This window comes from Hemiscyllium ocellatum, chromosome 44 (genome assembly GCF_020745735.1).
Source record: "Hemiscyllium ocellatum isolate sHemOce1 chromosome 44, sHemOce1.pat.X.cur, whole genome shotgun sequence".
Taxonomy (NCBI): domain Eukaryota; kingdom Metazoa; phylum Chordata; class Chondrichthyes; order Orectolobiformes; family Hemiscylliidae; genus Hemiscyllium; species Hemiscyllium ocellatum.
The window spans coordinates 2,948,902-2,970,653 of NC_083444.1; the positions used below are offsets into that span (position 1 = coordinate 2,948,902).

Sequence of the window (21,752 nt, forward strand, 5' to 3'; positions counted from 1 at the left end):
CCCTATCTCTGTAACCCCCTCCAGCCCCTACACTCCCTCCCTATCTCTGTAACCCCCTCCAGCCCCTCCACCCCCTCCCTATCTCTGTAACCCCCTCCAGCCCCTCCACCCCCTCCCTATCTCTGTAACCCCCTCCAGCCCCTCCACCCCCTCCCTATCTCTGTAACCCCCTCCAGCCCCTCCACCCCCTCCCTATCTCTGTAACCCCCTCCAGCCCCTCCCTATCTCTGTAACCCCCTCCAGCCCATCCCTATAACCTTTCCGGAACCTACAATCTGTAACTCTGCCCTTTCGTCCAATTCCCTAAGCTGTGTTCTAACACCATCACCTCCTCTGGTCCCAATCAGCTGCCCATCCGTGAGGAATTCTCCATCCCCTCCAACCCGACTGTTTGTGTATTGTCCTCCCCCTCCTGTCGGCTCACCCCTGGCTCCATAACCTCTTCCGGTTCCTGCAATCGCTTCTTCTCAACCCTTCACTCTTCCTTACCTCTTCAACCTCCAAACCAGACGCCTCTCCCGGTCTCTAACCTCCCCATCTCTTTGTAACTGCCTCCATTCTGACAACCCGCCCTATTCTGTCATCTCCTCCAGCCCCTAAAGTCCACTGTCTCTGAGCTCCTCTAATTCCTACCCGTTGCGAATCCCCTGATTCCCATCGCTCCCCCATTGGTGGCCGTGCCTTCAGCTGCCTGGAATAAAAACTCCCTAAACTCTCCCATCTTCTCTCCCTCCTCCTTTATGACCTACCTCTATGAGTGAGCTTCTAATCACCTGTCCTATTAGCTCAGGCAGCTCGGTATTAAGACTCTTTGATATTGCTCCCGTGGGGCAACTCAGGAAAGGTTTAAGCACAAATACTGCAACTCCCTGCTGGTGAAAGTTCAGAATGAGGCCAGGCCAAGCTCAAGGTGCTCCTTACTTTGAATCATATTGAGACAGTGGCTGCAAAACAGGGTGGAAAAAGGCAGTGAGACACAATCGGCTTTACTGCAAAGATTCATAAGACTGTAAAGTTTATTTATGTTTTGTAAAAACTCCAAAAATCGTTGCAATACTGAGCTAACAGCTGGATTACCAACGGACTTTCCTTCTGAAAACACTCCAACAAGGTAACCGAGTTACCTTTATTCTACAATTTTTAAAAAAAACACAAGCCCAGGCGTTGCACTTGGTCCCTGGAATGACACTGCACGGGAATAGAAGGCTGACCGCCAGACCGGCCCTCAATCAAATACTCCGCAAGGTCGTGATACCGAAATGTCAGGCCCCGGGCAGCTCACAGGCAGTGGCCATGCAGTTGTTTAAATTGTTACTGTATTTTTTTTTTGGAGTTTGCAGGTACAAACCCATCAGGGACGTAGTGATTACAGTGGAGGATAATACTCCGTCCTGGTATATAATATATATATATAAAAAAAAACAAGAAATAAAAGACTAGAATTGCACTTGTTAATTGGTACTTCAATTAAATTATACTAAAAAAAAAACGCAGTTCGTTTTGAAATACTTGTCTCGGTTTCAGCTCCAGTGACGGCTGCCTCATGTTGTCGAGGGTCAGCGGCTGCTTGTGTAGCCAGCCCTCCTGGATTAGTGTTTCAGCATCGTGGGTGTGGAAAAGTGACGTTATTTACAATGTCAGCACCAGAATCTTCACCCCCACCTCCCGCCTCCCCACTTCTTTGAGACTGATGCAGCGACATAGAAGGGAAGAGAGAGAGAGAGAGAGAGAGAGAGAGAGAGAGAGAGACAGAGAGACAGAGAGGTGAGAGAGAGATGTGAGAGATGTGAGAGAGAGATGTGAGAGAGAGAGAGATGTGAGAGAGAGAGAGAGAGATGTGAGAGAGAGAGATGTGAGAGAGAGAAATGTGTGAGAGAGAGAGAGATGTGAGAGAGAGAGAGATGTGAGAGAGAGAGAGATGTGAGAGAGAGAGAGAGGTGCGTGTGTGAGAGAGAGAGAGAGAAAGAGAACAAACTGGAGAAGTGCCGCTCCACCGCCTGAGTCACATGACGTCCACGAAGAACTCGCTGGGGTTTCCCATGGCCATGTGAAAGGATTGACGGCTGGCAGTGAGCTCAGGAGGCACGGAGGCCAAGTCACGGACTGGGGGCGCTCCGGGGGGTACGGCAGCAGATGACGGTGGTGGCGGCTGGGGCACCATCATCACCATCAGGGGGTTGTACTGCAGCGGGACCCCCGGCGGCCCGTAGGGGTGGACAGAATGGTGGGAGCGCACACTGCCCATGACCGAGTGGTGGTGGCTGCGGTGGCTATGCTCACTGTTGGCAGCCGAGCGCTCGCTCCCGGTGTGATCGCGGCGCACGCTGCTCCGGGTGGAGTACTCCGACTCGCTGCCACTGCCCGACTTGGAGTCCACCGTTTTACTGTCTTTGTCTTTGCCCGTGCGCCTCTCGCTCTCGCTGCGGTTGGACCCACTGCTCCGGCTTCCTGCAATGGAAGGAATCACAGCGCTCTAAGGAACAGTGACCATGTTACTGCTCAATCCCACCACGGGGGTTTACATTAATTCATGAAATAAATGAAATGGTGGCTCGTGTGTGGAATGTACTTCCTGAGGAAGTGGTGGATGCGGGTACGGTTACAACATTTAAGAGACATTTGGATGAGGACATGAATAGGAAAGGTTTGGAGGTACACGGGTCAGGAGCAGGTAGGTGGGACGAGTTTAGTTTGGGATTATGGTAGGAATGGACTGGTTGGACCGAAGGGGCTGTTTCTGTGCTATATAACTCTATGGCATCCAAGCTTTCACTCATCAGGACACATGCAAGAATGCCATATTTCAAAAGGATCAACAACTTACACTGCACGAGGTTGGTTGGCAAGTACACTCTGATTGGTTAACATGTTGCCATGGAGCACTCATCCCTGAACTAGTGCCCCATAAGCCTTTGTTGAACTGAAAAACAGGCACATTGCCTGTTCACATTCCTTCCTCCCGACAGAGGGCAGGTCGTTCCATATGAATTTAGGTCCCTTCTGGGTGGAGAGACAGATGTTTGATCAATAAAGTAGTCAGGAATTATGGCGGGGGTGGGGGACACAGACAGGAAAGTCAATTCAAGGCCACAGTCCTAGCAGCCAAATAGCAGAGCAGGATCAAAGGGTCAAATGGTCTCCTCCCAATGTGGGTACGCAACCTTGAATAAGTTATCGATGGGCCACACCATCACTGTCCTTACCTGGTCAGGCTTACATGTGACTCTAGACCCACAGCAATGTGGTTGTTCCTGAACCACCCTCTGAAAAGGGCAAGAAAGCCACTCATCACAGGGACAACTGTGATCCATGTGAATGACTCGGATGAAAACGTACGGGCGGGTGAGTAAGCTTGTAGCTGACACACAAAAAGGTGGAGTTGGGGATGGCAGAGAAGATGGTCAAAGGATACAGCGAGATCAGTTGCAAAAATACATGGAGATATGGCAGATGGGAGTTTAATCTTGGTATGTGTGAGGCACTTTGGGAGACCAAATGTTAAGGAAAAGTACCCAGTTAAAGGCAAAACCCTGAACAGCAGTGATATACAGAAGGATTTTGGGGTTCAACTCCATAGCCCCCTGAAAGTGGCCACACAAGGAGATAGTGGTAAAGACGGCGTACCTGCCTTTATTATCAGGGTAAAAAATGAGGTCTGCAGATGCTGGAGATCACAGCTGAAAATGTGTTGCTGGTTAAAGCACAGCAGGTTAGGCAGCATCCAAGGAATAGGAAATTCGACGTTTCGGGCATAAGTCCTTCATCAGGAATGAATTTATTATCAGGGTATTGTACACAAGAGTCAGGGTGTCATCTTGCAGCTTTATAAGACTTTGATTAGGCCACATGCAGGGTATTACGTTCAATTCTGGAAAGATGTGGAGGCCTTGGAGAGGGTGCAGAAGAGGTTTACCAGGATGCGGCCTGGATTAGAGGGTATGAGCTATAAGGGGACACTAGAAAATCTTGGGTTGCTTTCTCTGGAGCAGCAGAGGCCGAGGGATGACTTAACAGAGGTTTTAAAAACTATAGATAAGTTTGACTGTCAGAATCTTTTTCCTCAGAGGTCAAATGCCTAATATGAGAGGGGAAAAGTTCAAAGGAGATGCAAGGGGCAAGTTCTTTTTTTTTCCATAGTGTGTGGTTGGAGTGTGGACTGAGCTGCCACGGATGGTTGTGTTGGCAGATGTGTTAGGAGCGTTAAACGGATTATTAAATAGGCACATGAATATGCAAGCACTGGAGATACACAAACCAAGGGCAGAGAGGAGGTATTAGTTTGATTTGGCGCCGTGTTCAGTACATGGTGACGGAAGGGCCCGTACCTGCACTGTATTATTCTATGACTCAAAGTGACTCAGTGTTTCAATGATCCGGCCAAAACCTCCCAGCCCAGGCACAACATCCCAAACAGCCTCAGACTCGCACAAATCCCTCGCTCACCTTCACTGTGCTGGCTGCCAGCACTTCCTCCTCCCCCGTAGCTGTAGGTAGTTAGCTCGTGGTAACTGGGTGGCTGCGTGGAGTAGGGATGTGGAGGCGGGTAGGGATACTGGAAGGAATGCATTATCGGCCACGGGGTGGTACCCGGGTGAGGGAGAGGGGTCAACGTGTCCTGGTCGGAGGCGCCACTTGAACCGTCATTGTCATTCAAGGAGAGATTGGCCAAGTCTGCATTGGAAAGAAACATGAACGTTATGCACTTGCTTCCTGATAATTAACCGAGATGTCCCAAAGTAATCCTTGCATCCATAAACTGCAACGGTTTTATTGTTTCGTGGACCAAGGGCAGGTGGAAGGGATTAGTTTAATTTGGCATGATTAGATTAGATTAGATTCCCTACAGTGTAGGGAACAGACCCTTCGGCCCAACCAGTCCACACTGACCCTCCAAAGACTAACCTGTCCAGACCCATTTCCCTCTGACTAGCACCTAACACTGTGGGTAATTTAGCATGCACATCCTTGGACTGGAGCACCCGGAAGAAACCCACGCAGGCACGGGGAGAATGTGCAAACTCCACACAGACAGTCTCCCGAGGCTGGAATCGAACCTGGGACCCTGGTGCTGTGAGGCAGCAGTGCTAACCACAGAGCCATCGTGCTGCCCTACCCAAACTAATAAAAAAAATTCCAATCTAATCTAAGGATGATCATCACAGCATGGTGAGCCAGAGGGCCCATTCCTGTGTTGCACTGTTCTATGAACCAGTTCACAATGCGACAATATAACCAAATGCTGGAGACTTGAAACAGAAACTGCTGGAGTAACTCAGCAGGCCTGGCAGCATGTGTGGAGAGAAAGCTGAGTTAACGTTCCAAGTCTGGTGACTTTTTGTCAGAGTTCTGACGGAAGTGTTTGCTCTGCCTCCTCTCCACAAATGTTGCTGAGATTCGTCAGCAGTTGCTGTTTTGGTTTCACAATGCAACAAGTCCAGGCGAATCAGCAACATGGGGAGAACAACCATCACATCAAGGCTGGGGAGCAACCATCCCTTTCTCATGTTAGCCTCAAGCTCACCCCCTGAACGCTCCACCCCTCCAGAAACACCCAACAGCTTCAAACCTGCTGTGACATCTTCCCTCCCTCCTTCATGGCCACCTACACATAAAATCAGGCCAACACCCCCACCCGCAGAATTCCCGCGGTTGTCATTCACATCCTTCTAACTCAGTGACTTTTTCAGACATCTTTCCCAACAACGTCACATCCCTCTAAAAGAACTGCTCAATAGGAACAGGGGTGGGTGGGTGAGTCAGCCCCAAATTGTTATGCCATTAGATAATGGGTGAGCTATAGTTTTTTTTAAGATTCCCTACAGTGCGGAAACAGGCCCTTCGGCTCAACCAGTCCACACCAACCCTCCGAAGAGGAACCCACACAGACCCATTTCCCTCTGACTAGCACCTAACACTATGTGTAATTTAACACGGCCAAGTCACCTCCCCTGCACATCTGTGGGCTGTGGGGGGAAACCGGAGCACCCAGAGGAAACTCACACAGGCATGAGGAGAATGTGCAAACTCCACACAGACATCTGCCCCAGACTGGAATCGAACCTGGGATCCCGGCCAATGTGAGGCCACAGTGCTACCCACTGAGCCACCCCACATACTTAACATTTTCATTGCACATCCACTGACACTAAGAAGAATTGGTCAAATATTACAAGCTCTGCTTCTGATGCCTTTATTCAGGGCTAGCTTGGAAGAACCAAATACTGACAAGTGGGACTGTATTAATTTAGGATATCTGGTCACAGCATGGACGGGTTGGAACGAATGGTCTGTTCCCTGTACATCGCCATAACCTGAAGCAGTCTGGTTGAAATGTATGTGATTCTGTACAGGCACAACTGGACGCTGAAAGACTGAGTCCCCAGCCAGGGCAGACACAAAGACATTGCCTCAGGATAAAGGAACAGGTCATTTCGGACTGAGACAAGGAGAAACATCTTCACTCAGAGGGTTCTGAATCCCTGGAATTCTCGACTCCAAAGGATGGTGGGTGCTCCATGGTGAACGGATTTAAAGCTGGAATTATTCGGCTAGTCTCAGGGAGCAGGCAGGAAAGGAGAGTTGAAGACCAAGATCATGTTAAATAATGCAGCAGACTCAACACGCCAAATGGTCAATACAGCTATTTCCAAAGAAGCTGCCAATATCTGAAGTACAGTTAGACTAGACTGGAAAGATTAACTGGGCTGAAGTGGGTACTGCAGATGCCGGGGTTTAGAATCAAGATTAGAGTGGCGCTGGAAAAGCACAGCAGGTCAGGCAGCATCCGAGGAGCAGGAAAAATTGATGTTTCGAGCAAAAGCCCTTCATCAGGGCTTTCCTGATGAAGGGTTTATGCACAAAACGTCGATTTTCCTGCTCCTCAGATGCTGCCTGACCTGCTGTGCTTTTCCAGCGCCACTCTAATCTTGACTGGAAAGATTACCTGTTTAAGTCTCTGATGTTTCTGTCCCCTTGTTCCAACATCCCCATAACTACAGGATCCCTACAGTGCGGGAACAAGGCACTTGGCCAATTGGGTTCACACCAATTAGCATCTCCCATGGTTAGTTCACTCAGTCTGCACATCCCTGGGCACTGAGGGACAATTTCCCATGGCCAATCCACCCTAACCTGCACATCCCTGGGCACTATGGGACAATTTCCCATGGCCAATCCACCCTAACCTGCACATCCCTGGGCACTATGGGACAATTTCCCATGGCCAATCCACCCTAACCTGCACATCCCTGGACACTATGGGACAATTTCCCATGGCCAACCCACCCTAACCTGCACATCCCTGGGCACTATGGGACAATTTCCCATGGCCAATCCACCCTAACCTGCACATCTTTGGACTGTGGGAGGAAACTGGAGCACCAGGAGAAAACCCACACAGACACGGGGGAGGGAAGGTGCTAACTCTACACCGACAGTCGCCTGAGGGTGGAACTGAACTCAGGTCCCTGGTGCTGTGAGGCAGCAGTGCTAACCACTGAGCCACCGCACTGCCCTCAACAGCGCAAATTGTTTCCATTGATCCAATCAAACCCTTTAATTGTCCTGACTACTTAAATGGGGTGACTGCTTAATCACCTAACAAACATAATCTGTGAAACCCTGTCTTTGTAACTGAACTGTTTGAGCCCAAGTCCACTCCAAGGCCATGACCAGCCTGAACAAATTCCCCATGTGCCTAAGGAGCAGGAAAGCTGCTATCCATTTTTGGGTAAAGACTTTACTGAGATGAGCTCCTTGAAATCTTGTTGCCCAAGGTCAGACGGAGGGGAATCAGCTCCCGTCCGTACACACACACACACACACACACACACTCACAGTTTTCACAACCACTGAAATCCCCAAAGATGTAGTAACACTGCTCGGAAAAGGTGATCTTGTTGACGGTGTGACGGATGAAGCCAGCCTTCAGCAGGTTACTCGCGTACTTCCTCGCCTCCCTGCGATCCTGGAAGCCCTCGATGTGGTGGTACAGCCAGTCCACAACGTCGGAGCCTGTGCGTCAGAAACACAAGATTCAGTCCCCATCGCTCCGACAACAAGGCTGTGGGCACAGCGCAAACAAGAAAGGTGGATGGGTTAGGGCGTCTCCAAGAGACAGAGAGGACTAAAGCACACTGGTCAACGCAGAGTCATACAGTGAGCAACCCTCCTTAACCTGCTGAAGAGTGACTCGATATAGTTGCACAATGATTAATGCATATACTTCAGAATAAATTGTGGCCATGCACAGATAACAAGCAGCCTTAACTCTGGGATAATTTCCCATGGCCAACCCACCCTAACCTGCATATCCCTGGGCACTATGGGACAATTTCCCATGGCCAATCCACCCTAACCTGCACATCCCTGGGCACTATGGGACAATTTCCCATGGCCAATCCACCCTAACCTGCACATCCCTGGGCACTATGGGACAATTTCCCACGGCCAATCCACCCTAACCTGCACATCCCTGGACACTATGGGACAATTTCCCATGGCCAACCCACCCAACCTGCACATCCCAGGACACTATGGGACAATTTCCCATGGCCAATCCACCCTAACCTGCACATCCCTGGACACTATGGGACAATTTCCCATGGCCAACCCACCCTAACCTGCACATCCCTGGGCACTATGGGACAATTTCCCACGGCCAATCCACCCTAACCTGCACATCCCTGGGCACTACGGGACAATTTTCCACTAGTAAATTTGTAGTTACACAGCAAAATAACCTCACTCCTAGACAAGCAGGAACCTCATGTGGTTGGACTGTGAATGACCTGTATGCCACACTGAAATGTTACGGTTCCATGTTCATTCATTTTCACACCCTGACCAATAAAAAGGTGCTCCCTATCTATTTGCAGCGAACACCACTGCTTTGCTTATCGGTGTTGGAAGATAAAAGACTGACCAAGGAATAACCCACCTAAGAATGCATTGGGGATTGTAATCTTCAACCACATCCTGTCTCGAACCTCAAGGCCAGACTCTGGGGAAGCCATCGCCTTAGCAACAGACATCATATCCGTGTGGATGGACAGGTTAAAGTCGTCAAAACCTGGAGAAAGATTTTGCAAATTTGTTACAACACAAGAAGATCCAAACAGAGACCAACACGAACACAAGTTTGTTCTGTCCATTTATTCGTCCTGAGGTTTATACAACGACTGGCAGGCGCTGGTAACTGCTGGTGAACTGGAGATGGGGTTCAGCTCACTCCAGTTACCACAGTGAATGATCAAGATCAGGAGCTGAACATGCGGAGGGATGAACCTTTATTCCAGCCTACCGCTCTGCCAGCCGTGGCTCAGCAGCTAGTCAGAAAGTCCTTGGTTCAAATCCCACACCGAGGATAACCCTCCCAGCTCAGTCCCAGGGAGTGCTGCACTGTCAGAAGTGCCTGGGTTAAAACAAGACCTCAAACCAAGGCTCTGCCTGGTACATTTTGAAGTGTTATTTTGAAATTGAACAGGGCAGCTCTCCCCAACATCTTTGGGACAATATTTGACAAAATTAGACACACATTATATCTGGTTATGATCGCACTGCGGTTTGCGGGATCTCCCTGTGCCCAAAGTGGCTGCTGTGTTTCCTATATAACAATAACGACCACCAAAGTGACTACAAAAAACTCTTCAGTCGCCTTTGGTCCAGTTTAAAAACAACTTCTAAAAAAACTTAGTTCCGTCCACCGCGTCCCAAAATACTTCATCAACTTGTGGCCATCATCCTGGTGGACTGGGTCGGGACAAAGTCACTTCATGGGACACTGATTCCCTGAACTGATGTCAGGATCAATAGTTTGGAATCAAGTTAATCAACCCTGTGAGGCAGAACCAGCAGTCTCATACGTAAATGAAAAATTCAGACAATACTCCGAGCACTGCTGGCTACGCGTATGGAAATGAGGAAGAGGATTTGAGTTCAGGAATGCTGATCCCTTATTTTGCAGGTTTATTACATGGGAACCAACGCGAGAAAGCTTGTGACTTCTCAGTAACAGCAGCAGGGTTTTAGCTGCTTAGAATATGAGAAAGCAGAGCATGGAAGCAAGTCTTTTAGCCCATCGAATCCACACCAAATCTCTGAACAGCATCCCACCCAAACCCCTCCTATCCCTGTAACCCTCATGGCTAATCCACCTAGCCGACACATCTCTGGACACTACGGGACAATTTAGCATGAGTCGAGAGTGTGGTGCTGGAAAAGCGCAGCAGGTCAGGCAGCATCCGAGGGGCAGGAGAATCAACTTTTCAGGCAAGAGCCCTTCGTCAGGAATGAAGGGCTCCTGCCCGAAACATCAATTCTCCTGCTCCTCGGAAGCTGCCTGACCTGCTGCGCTTTTCCAGCACCACACTCTCGACTCTGATCTGCAGTCCTCACTTTCTCCTGGACAATTTCCCATGGCCGATCCACCTTAACCCGAACACCTCTGGACTGCGGTGGGGGTGGGGGGAGAGAGAGCACCTGGACGAAACCCCTGCAGACACAGGCAGATTGTTGCAAATTCCACACAGACAGTCGCCAGAGCTTACAATCATACCCGGCTCCCTGGTGCTGTTTGGCAGCAGCTCTAACCACTGAGCTGCCCTTAAATACTGGTCGTTTGACAATCTGTGAACACGCAGACCCAGTTCACTCAACATTTATTTCCAGCACAGTAAAGATTCACCGGATTTGTCCGGAGGATAATCGCACTGCCTTATGATGAGGGGCTGAGTAAACTGCAACGATGCTCTCAGGAGATTAGCAAAGTGAGGGGTGATTCATTGTAACACTCAAGGTTGTGAAAGGGTTACACAGGGTAGACGATGAGAGATGATTTCCAGGGCAGGGGGTGGGAGGCAGACTTTCAGGATAATTGGCCAATCTTCTGGGACTGAATCTTTTGAATTCTCTACCCCAGAGGGCTGCGGATCCTCAATTGTTGAGTATATTTGCAGCTATTATCGACAGATTTTTGGGAACCAAGGGGAAATGGGGAGCGGTCAGGAGAGTGGAGCTGAATCTCAAGGTCAGGCACAAATAAATTGAAAGGAAGAGCAGATTCAAGGGGTTTGAGCAGTCTACTCCTGCTCGTTCACTGGGCCTGACTACGCACAGTACGATCCAACAGAGCGGCACGAGACATTCCACAGGGACTAAGGCATGCAGTAAGCAATAATGCCACCATTTATTAGCAAGTTTCACAGGTGCTATATGCCAGTGACCCAAGACAGACATTAACCCAATTGCTACGTTCAGAGTTCAAGCCTCTTGTCTGATAATAGCGGAACCACTGGGAGGAATTCACTTACGTTCGGTTTCGGTAATTGAGCTGCTCGAGGTGATGGTGCTCATGGATGAACTAGCACCATAAGCTGGATATGCACCAGTTAATGCAACAGAGTGAGACACCCAGGCAGCAGGATCAATAGGTCGGATCGGCTCATCTACAGAAAGAGGAACAGAGAATCGCATCAGTGTGCGCAAAAGGACAACAAGAAAATACAAGCTAGGACACAAATCGGACCATGCTGGTCACTCAGGTCAAGGTGTGACAAAATGGCAACACATTTCAATTCTTGAGCCATTAAATTCCTGTCTTTTTTCTTTTCTTTCAAATTGTTCTCAAAGGCACTAGTTTGGCAGAGTGTCCAGCAGTCCATTGGCCAAGTGGTCACTTTTCCAGTCTGAACACACTTGGTAGAATTGATTCAAACATTGGCATACCCTGCTCTGTCCTCAACAGTCCCAGGTTCTGTCCTCAGCATAATTCTCCACTTTCACTTCCCAGCAAAGTCATCACCTCCAATCAGGATAGCAGGAGGTCAATCAGCCCAATCAACCGTGCTGTCCCTGTCCTAGAACAGTGTGATGGGAGACAGTGTAGAGGGAGCTTTACTCTGTATCTAACCCCGTGCTGTCCCTGCCCTGGGAGTGTTTAATGGAGACAGTGTAGCGGGAGCTTTACTCTGTATCTAACCCCGTGCTGTCCCTGTCCTGGGAGGGTTTGATGGGAGACACTGTAGAAGGAGCTTTATTCTGTATCTAACCCCATGTTGCTTCTGTCCTGGAACAGTGTGATGGGGGACACTGTAGAGAAAGCTTTACTCTGTACCTTTACTCTGTGCTGTCCCTATCCTGGGAATGGTTGACAGGGACAGCGTGGAGGAAGCTTCACTCTGTATCTAACGCTGTGCTGTCCTGGGAGTCTTTGGTGGGGACAGTGCAGAGAGAGCTTTACGCTGTATCTCACCCCGTGCTGTCCCTGTCCTGGGAGTGTTTAATGGAGACAGTGTAGAGAGAGCTGTACTCTGTATCTAACCCTGTGCTGTCCCTGTCCTGGGAGTGTGTGATGGGGACAGTGTAGAGGGAGCTTTACTCTGTATCTAACCCTGTGCTGTCCCTGTCCTGGGAGTGTGTGATGGGGGACTGCAAAGAGTCACCAAAAGTTTTCAACTTGAAGCATTAGAAAACCTCGTCTCATCAGTTGTCAATAAACATGAACCTCAGTAGCACAGCACACACTGCTATATGTGCGGCGAGATATTAAGTCAACACTTACTTCTGGGCAAAGTGAAGTAGCCCTGAGGTGATGGGTCCCAGCATTTGGCAACCGTTAAAATGATTGGCCTGAGAGAGAGGAAAACAAGCAGGTTAAAGCCAAGTCAAGTAAGTAGCTTTGAAAGGAGGGACAATATATCATAAAGCACCTGGGGCTGGGACAGGAATAGCAACGCTCCTGCATTCATCACACTCCTTCAACAAGATTCACCTTCAGCACATTCAAAACCAGAGTAAACATTGAAGCTAACACAACTAAACCAGAAGGGATTTTTTTTTCTCAAATCAGTGTGTTACTTACAGATAATGTTGTAAGCCACAAGTGGTACTCAGTTCTGAGGTTGCTACTGGCAGTTTCCTCAGGTGTTACACAGACCTGCAGAGAACAACCAGGCCATAATCCCATCTATTCCATGCCCGAGTTTCTGCTCCACATGAGCCTTCCACTTCCATCTCACCCTATCAGTGTATCCTTCCACTCTTTTCTCCGCACCAGGGTCGATCCAGCTTACCCCTCCCTGAAACACATCAATTCCATTTACCTCAAGGTCCTCATTCTCACCATTCTCCAGTCTCTTAAACGCCCTGTTGGATATACTTATACGGACAGTCCCTGGTTCAAGCCTTGCCCGATCCCCCAACATACCCAGATTCCTGAGTGTCTTCCAAACCTAACAGAATTTCAAAAGCTTGCAGCAAGTCCCCTGCAACTAAAACCAAAAGAAGGAGTACAGAACTGGAATAGTGCTGGAAAGAGCAACATGTTATCAATGATTTTTATCTCACACCCATCAGAAATCCAAATTTCAGACAGTTACAACCATTTACACCACAGGAGGGAAGGATGCTTCTTGCAAGAGCCATTGGCCACGGAGAACCATCCAAGCTCCTACAGCATTGCAAAGGACTAAAAGATTGAACATATTTCTCTTGTTTGCAGAGAATGGGTCCCTGTATACAAATCCCAGGCTGGAGTTTGCACACTCTTTCTTTTCATTATCTTAGGGGTGGCACGGTGGTTAGCACTGCTGCCTTACAGCACCAGGGGCCTGGGTTCAATTCCCACCTTGGGTGACTGTCTGTGTGGAGTTTGCACGTTCTCCCCGTGCCTGTGTGGGTTTCCTCCGGGTGCTCCGGTTTCCTCCCACAGTCCAAAGATGTGCGGGTCAGGGTGGATTGGCCGTGGGAAACTGCCCATAGTCATATTAGTCAGGGGTAAATATGGGGAATGGGTCTGGGTGGATTACTCTTCGGAGAGTCAGTGTGGACTTGTTGGGCTGAAGGGCCTGTTTCCATACTGTAGGGAATCTAATCTAATCATACAACACTGCTCTTGCTGATTACTCACCCCTTTCCACGTTGCGCTGAACCTGGGAGAGAGAGGGTGCTCAATCTAACAACAAGCAGACAAGGCCATTCAACCCCTCAAGCATCCAGCACCATTTAATGACATGGCAGCTGCTTTGCATTTTAACTCCAACCACCCACTTTTCATCCATTTAATACCGTATATACATGTGCATAGGTCAATCTCATGGATAAGTCGGCCCCTTATTTCTGTCCAAAAAATCTTGTATTTTCCACATACCTCGTGTGTAAGTCGACCCCACTATATCGCATTATAAACTTCTTACAAAGGAAACTGCATAGTTCCATGAATCCATTTAAACAAAATCACATTCATTCACTTATCGTTGTTACTGTCCTCATCATTGTTTGTTTACTATATTGCTTCTCTATTCATTCATTACCCTACCTAGCCCACTACAGTACGTTTTGATTCATTCATTCAGACCGGCACCAAGTCTATCTGTTCTTATCACATCTTGTTCACTGTACATCTAAACATTAATATCGTTCAAACTTTAATCATTTTAATTGTGCCATTATATCTGAATAAAAGTGAGATATGTTTGCTACATACCGGTATGTCTTTAATTCTTTGACAATTTGTTATGTTGTTGAGATTCATAATATATGAGAGTAAATGGGAGGGAAACGGAAGGATTTGGTGGGGAAGTTCAAGACACTTACACGCTCAGAATTTAATAAATGTTTCATTTTAGGTGTGCTATTATACCAGGCCATGATGATGTGGAACAATGTGATTTTGCAGGATTACAATGAATCTTTAACATGTTAAAATCTTGTACTGGTCTCTTGCTTTTATCCAGTAATTACCTTTACTGTGATTCATTGTGTTTTTCTTCTCTACCTGGGATTAGTTGAGCGATCAAATCAACTTTGGCTAATAATACGGTATTTCGAACTGCAGCATGAATTTCAGCTCCTCAAAACTTGTGCCCATGTATTAGAACCTCTAAAAATAGTCTTAAAAATTCGGCCTATACTTGAGTATATACAGTACTCAAACTCGTCAACATCTTTGCTTTCAAATTTCCAACTGATTTCCAGTGTCATCAGCTTTCTTGTGGTTGAGCTCCCAAAGTCCACTCCCTGTTGTTGGAAGGAGTGCTTCCTGATATCAATACTGCACAGCCTGCCTTTACCTTTAGATGATGTTCAACACTTGCTCCCCCAGGAGAAACTGTTTCCCTCTATTTGCCCTAGCATCCCTTTCAGGCATCCCCTTAATCTTCAACACAACAGAATACAAGCTGGGATAGCCCTTTTGGCCTCTCTACCATCTGGGATATCCACAGTGCACCTTCTGCAAGGCAAGCAAGCAACAATCATCACGGTCTGCATCTGAAGATGAGGCCAACTCAGGACAAGAGATGTTTTGCCAGCATTAGACGGCATTCCCACTTACCCGGGCTTGTGAACTATCTCTCTCAAAACCCGCACAGCATCGTCATTGCTCATGTTCTCAAAGTTGATGTCGTTCACCTGGAGGGGACAGAAGTAGGTGGGAGTGAGTGATACAGAAGACACGAGTGAAAGTAACCATGCTACAGCCGACATAAAGGTCACACCCAGGTACTGACTCTTCACTCCAATCCCCTGACTTTCAACAGCACTGACATGGCTGAACCCTCCACTGCCAATGTAAGGAATACAGCTGGCTAATCAAGCAAACATTGACAATACAGAAACACGTGGGAAAGCTGAAAACTCTGCAGTAAGTTACACACGCCCCAACTTTCTAAAGAAGGTCCACCATTCAAAAGACACTGTGATGGAATCCTGCCCAGTTGCCTGGATGGTACGCTCAAGAAACTCAACACCATCTAGTACAAAGTATCACTAGCACCCCATCCACCACCACCTTCAACATTCACCTTCATCACTGCTGACAGTCACAGCAGTGTGGACCATCAAAGAGATTCATAGTAGTAACATTCCAAGGCCCTTCAGGTGGCACCTTCCATAGCTGTGAGCTCTAACACTTAGACATACAAGGGCAGAGGATGCATGGAACACTACCCTTTCAAGTCATACAGTTTCAAGTCAGGACGATGTATCGCTGCTTCTCCTCTATCACTCGGTCAAAATCTCGGAACTCCTTTCCAGAAAGCTGCACGACAGAATGCAACAATTCGTTCACATTCATTCCCACCTTCTCAATCCAGTTAAGAATGGGTGACAAAGTGCTGGGCCCAGCCAACAACACCCATCACTGTCGGAAGGGACACAAGAAAATTTAGTCTCAAATCGGAGAATTTGCTCAGTTGGTCAAGAGCACTATGTGAAAGTGACCTCTTTCTGATCTCCCAGTGCTGGCCGACTGCTCATGGACACTGTTTCCTGGTGAGTGGGAAAGGTGAAACAAAACAGCTCGCGCAGCTAATTGCTAATCCCGTGCTGGAAGATAAGGGACAACCATCAATGTTGACAGTGATCGGCTGGGAACAGCAGTCCCACTGCCGGTGAAACTCTACTCCAGTTAGATGTCAACAGCATTTAAGATTTGGAGACACCGGTGTTGGACGGGGGTGGACAAGGTTAAAAATCACACAACACCAGGTTATAGTCCAATAGGCTTATTTGGAAGCACTAGCTGTCAGAGCACTGCTCCTTCATCAGGTGATTGTGGAGAATCTAACAGCATTTAACTACATGCTGCTATTCCTAGTCTCACATTTACTCCACCTCTGCAGACTCTGGAATGGCCTCGTCAGGAACTGAGTTTCAGTTTACAAGGTTTGAGAGGTGGTTGTACTCACCTGTAACAGCATGTCACCAGGTTCGATCCTCCCGTCTGCAGCCACTGCTCCACCTTTCATTATTGATCCAATGTAGATCCCTCCGTCCCCTCGCTCATTACTCTGGCCAACAATACTGATACCCAGAAAGTTGTACTTCTCTAGAGTTGAAGAAAGCAGAATCTGTACTTTTACTTTTGATGGTGGATCGGATCAAACCAAATGAGGTTGCAACTGTTCCATTTACTTCGTGGAGAGAAAGGAAAAGTCTGTATTTCTAGAACTCTGCTCCTGACCTCAGGATGTTACTCTAATGTAACTTTGCGAAGTGCAGTCACTGTTGCACTGTGGGTAACACAGCACTGAATTTGCACACAGACAGCTCCCACACACACCGCTACCAGGTTGGGTGCTTCAGTGACTTGGCTGAGGAGCAAATACCGACCAGGACACTGGGTGAAATCTCCCGTACTTCCTTCAGCTAATACCAAGGGACGCCACACACCCGAGGGAGTCTTGGTTTGACAGACTGCACCTTCAACAACACTGTATTCCCAGTGGGAATGCCAGCCTAGACTTTGCACACAAGTGCTGCCTGATCCTTGGCAAACAAACATCTCCCAACCAAATGGCCCCACTCCCTCGCTGAAATTTCTGGGTTTCAACTAGGAAGAGTCAACTCACACTGCAAAGGGACTTTGGCGCCAAGCACATCTGGAACACTGTGTAGTTCTGGTTCCTCAAGTTTGTTTTTTTTAGACGCAATACAATGAAGATTGACTAGATTGGTCCCTTGGACAAGAGACTTAGGCTGGTGTGCTCTGGAGTTTGGAATCAGAGGTGATCTCATTGAAGGTTCTGAACGAGACTGTCAAGGTACATGCCGAGATCATAACACTGGTTGGGGAATCTAAAACCTGGGGCTGGTGTTGAGACACAGAGGGCAAGGGCACAGTCCAGGTATAAAGGGCTGGCCATTTGGGACTGAGATTGGAAATAGTTTAAAGAAGCTGGGAATCTTTGCAATAATTCTCCCCAAAAGTGCTGCAGGGGGAGGTATTTAAGCTGGGATAGACATACTTCTGGTTTCTCAGGGAATCGAGGGATCAGGGGTGAAGGTGGGCAAGTCTGGTTGAAAGCTAAGATCATCCATGATCGTACTGAATGGTGAAGCAGGTTCAATGGGCCGAATGGTCTACTCCTGCTCCTGCTTCCAGCTTTAGACATACCCTAGCCGCAGCTACAGCTTTCCAGATTGCGGTTACTCCCTTACCCATGTTCAACGTGACTGTGATGATGTTCAGGGACATTGTCGAATCAGTGACGCTGCTAAACGAGGAGGCCTGTGTGGGATTAGAAACAGAAAAGCAAGGTCAGACACAGACTGTTAAAGGTTTGCAAAGCTGTTAGGGAGAAAGGCAGACAGCTGTTAGCCTTTTTGGATGGCTCTCTCTCTCCGAGCAGGATGTTTCCAGAGACACCCCTTCACACACAGCAACGGAATCAGATTTCAGGAGTTGGGGAACGAGCACAGGTAAAATCTCGGGATGTTAAAACGGGCTGTAACGGACTGGGGGGCAGGCAGCACGGGAGGAGGAGGAGGCTTGAAACCCTCTACCTAGCTTATACTGAGCTTTGGTGATTCAGAACAGAAACAAAGACAAAAGCTGTGCACACAGGGCGGTCAAGGAGTGACTGTGCTCTTACACGTTCGAGTCGTGGGGGCCTCTGTTTCCGTCTGCGCCGGTGGCGTTTCAGGATCCGCGAGTTGGTGCTCTGTTCAGTGGAGCTGCTGAATCTAGAGAGGGGAGTAAACAAACAGGTACATCAAAACCAAACTAACCTGCCTAGATATCTCTCCACCAGGTGCTCTCGCTCCCCACTGCCTCATGGAAGATCACAACAGTCATAGAGAGGTCTCAGAGTCATAGAGATGTACAGCATGGAAACAGACCCTGCAGTCCAACTCGCCCATGCTGACCACATATTCTAAACTAACCTAATCCCATTTGTCAGCATTTGGTCCATATCCCCCCAGACCCTTCCTATTCATTTACCCACCCAGATGCCTCTTAAATGCTGTAATTGTACCAGCCTCCACCATTTCCCTCTGGCAGCTCATTCCATACATGCACCACCCTCTGTGTGAAATGGTTACCCCTTAGGGCCCTTTTAAATCTTTCCCCTCTCATCCTAAATCAATGCCCCTCTAGTTTTAGACTCCCCTATACTGGGGAGAAAACATTGGCTCGTCACCCTATCCATGCCCCTCATGACTTTGTAAACCTCTATAAGGTCACCCCTCAGCCTCTGACGCTCCAGGGAAAACAGCTCCAGCCTGTTCAGCCTCTCCCGATAGCTCAAACCCTCCAACCCTGGCAACGTCCTTGTAAATCTTTTCTGAACCCTTTCAAGTTTCACAACATCCTTGCCATAGCAGAGAAACCAGAATTGCACGTAGTATTCCAAACGCGGACTTCTTAAGTCTTTCAGGAACAAAGACACATGGACATAAGAAATTGGAGAAGGGTTTGGTGGTTGAACCGAGATCACCATTCAATCAGATCACATTCCGGTTCCCTGTCAGCCAGGAACCACCCACTCCTCAGCTCGCAGATTAGGTGGACCCAGTCAGGTTCACCAGGAGAGCAAGCAGAACGGGAGCCACTGAGAGAGAATATCAGGGCCGAGAACAAGGCCTGGATTAGAGGGGATGAGCTGTTAGGAAAGGCTGGACAAACTAGGGTTGCCTTTTTTTTCTGCATCGGGAGAGGCGGAGGGGAGACCTGATATAAGTTCATAAAATTATGAGAGGCGTACATCGGGTTGACGTTCAGAATCTTTCTTGCAGAGTTGAAAGAGGGTATGGTGAGGGGGAGAAAATTCAAAAGGAGACGTGAGGCGGCAAGTTTTTTTTAATTGAGAGTGGGGGGTTCCTGCAACAAGTGACAGAGGCAGATACATTCGGGGTGTTTAAGAGACTTTTAGGGAAGCACATGAATTAGCAAGGAATGGAGGGATATGGACCTTGGGTAAGCAGAAGAGATTAGCTTCATTTAGCATCATGTTTGGTACAACATCGTGGGGCAAAAGATCCACTCCAGTGCCGTACTGTTCTGCGTTTTCTAACAGAGGAAGAGACTAGACAAGTGTAGCTTACTACAGTGATGCTCAGCAGACCTGCCAGACAGTGGCTCAGTGGTCAGCACCGTTGCCTCGCAGTGCCAGGGACCCGAGTTCGATTCCAGCCTCGGGTGACTGTCTGTGTGGAGTTTGCACATTCTCCCCGTGTCTGTGGGTTTCCTCCCACAGTCCAAAGTGCAGTTTAGGTGAATTGGTCATGCATTGTTCGGTGCATTAGTAGGGAGTTGGTGAATGGGTCTGGGTGGGTTAGTCTTTGGAGGGTCGGTGTGGACTTGTCGGGCCGAAGGGCCTGTTTCCGCACTGTAGGGAATCTAATCTAAACTGTGGAGAGAAATCAGAGTTAACTTTTCCAGCCTGGTGACCCTTCCCTTTTCACTCTGCACTGATGCTGCCAGACCTGTTGAACCTTTCCAGATCCAGCGCGTCTGTTTTAGTTTCTGATTTACAGCATCCGCAGTTCTTTCATTTTCTTTTAAACTGACGGTCGGCTTGAACTTTGACAGCCCCGAAACTGTAGGTAGATGGGAAAAGTTGTGACAGCCAGAGAGCTCCATTCCTTTGCGATCCGGGAGTGAGGAAGTTCAGGAGATGGTGATGTGCATAAACTTGGGTGAGGATGCAAAGCAGGACAAACGTGAAGATCAGGAAGTACAAGCGAGGAGAGGAACGACAGGCAAGTCAGGGAGGCACAGCGATAACACTAGGGGACGGGTAACCCAGAAATCCAGTCTCATGAACAGAGGACTCGAGTTTCAATCCCACAATGACAGATGTCGAAATCGGAATTCAATTTAGAAAATAATAATATAAGGACCCAGTATAATACACAGCCTCACAGTGCCAGGGACCTGGGTTCAATTCCCGCCTCGGGCAGCTGTCTGTGTGGAGTCTACACGTTCTCCCCGTGTCTGTGTGGGTTCCCTCCGGGTGCTCCAGTTTCCTCCCACAGTCCAAAGATGTGCAGGTCAGGTGAATTGGTCATGCTAAATTGCCAATAGTGTTAGGTGCATTAGTCAGGGATAAATGTAGGGGATTGGGTTTGGGTGGGTTACTCTTTGGAGGGTCAGTCTGGACTTGTTGGGCCGAAGGGACTGTTTCCATACCGTAGGGAATCTAATCTAATCTAACAGCAACCACTGCTGGTTTTAAAACTGTAACTGACTCTCGACTGTAAGCAGGATGGGTAATAAATGCAGACCTAGCCCACACAGTTTATTTTGTGAAGCAGAGGCAAGGAAACAGTTGCTGCATCTGTCAGCAGTACCTGCTGGCTGCATCATCCTCATCCGAGTCACAGAAGCTGGTGGTTTCTAGCTCACTGCTCAGGAGTGTGGACGAGCTCTCGTAACCAGCAAGATGTCGCTCCATCTTTGGGTGTCCATTAACTCTGGGACCTGTGGGGAGCAGAACACATCGCTTTAAATCCTCCACAACAAGCTTGCTCTAAACACACAGAGGTTTCACTGCACACTTCGGAGATCAAGAGCACTGGGGGAGTGAGTGCTTTCCTCCTTCTCAAACTAAAAACAATAACCGAGGGGAAAATAACATACCCTAATGAACGGTGCAATTTATTCAATCACCACCCAACTGAGAGGGAGCCACTATAACTCTCCCAGACAACTCTGACAACACTCGAGTGCAGAGCTGCACCAGACATTTTCAGAGACGTCAAAATTCTGAACAGCCGCTGCTCCAGATTTGGATGTCCGTGTGGACAATAAATTTCTGTCTGCCAACGCAGGTTAGAGTCTGCCCTCCTGCAAACCCAGGCCTTTACACACACCATGTTCCATACTCTCCCTCCGTCGCGGCTTCTCTCTCCGGGACAACACCACCGATTCCGTCTCGGTCTCGTTATCCAAATTCTCCCGACTCCCAGCCACGTTTGCACTGCAAGAAATTGAAGAGAGCGTTCACACCACTTCAGGGGGGTAGAAAAAA

General features: G+C 48.4%; 1 protein-coding gene across 1 annotated transcript in view; it reads right to left on the reverse strand.

Annotated features, from left to right (window-relative positions):
* Window positions 1-998: 998 nt before the first annotated feature.
* Window positions 999-21,752, reverse strand: part of dvl2 (dishevelled segment polarity protein 2) — a 47,122-nt gene continuing 26,368 nt past the window's right edge. The window contains exons 4-15 of the mRNA XM_060854490.1: window positions 21,595-21,701; window positions 21,073-21,202; window positions 18,372-18,462; window positions 17,938-18,007; window positions 16,686-16,825; window positions 15,332-15,408; window positions 12,560-12,627; window positions 11,310-11,444; window positions 8,939-9,070; window positions 7,837-8,013; window positions 4,444-4,671; window positions 999-2,448 (exon numbers count right to left, since the gene is read on the reverse strand). Coding sequence (XP_060710473.1) covers window positions 2,003-2,448; window positions 4,444-4,671; window positions 7,837-8,013; window positions 8,939-9,070; window positions 11,310-11,444; window positions 12,560-12,627; window positions 15,332-15,408; window positions 16,686-16,825; window positions 17,938-18,007; window positions 18,372-18,462; window positions 21,073-21,202; window positions 21,595-21,701 — 1,801 coding nt within the window. The 3' untranslated portion in view covers window positions 999-2,002. The remainder of the gene's footprint in view (window positions 2,449-4,443; window positions 4,672-7,836; window positions 8,014-8,938; window positions 9,071-11,309; window positions 11,445-12,559; window positions 12,628-15,331; window positions 15,409-16,685; window positions 16,826-17,937; window positions 18,008-18,371; window positions 18,463-21,072; window positions 21,203-21,594; window positions 21,702-21,752) is intronic.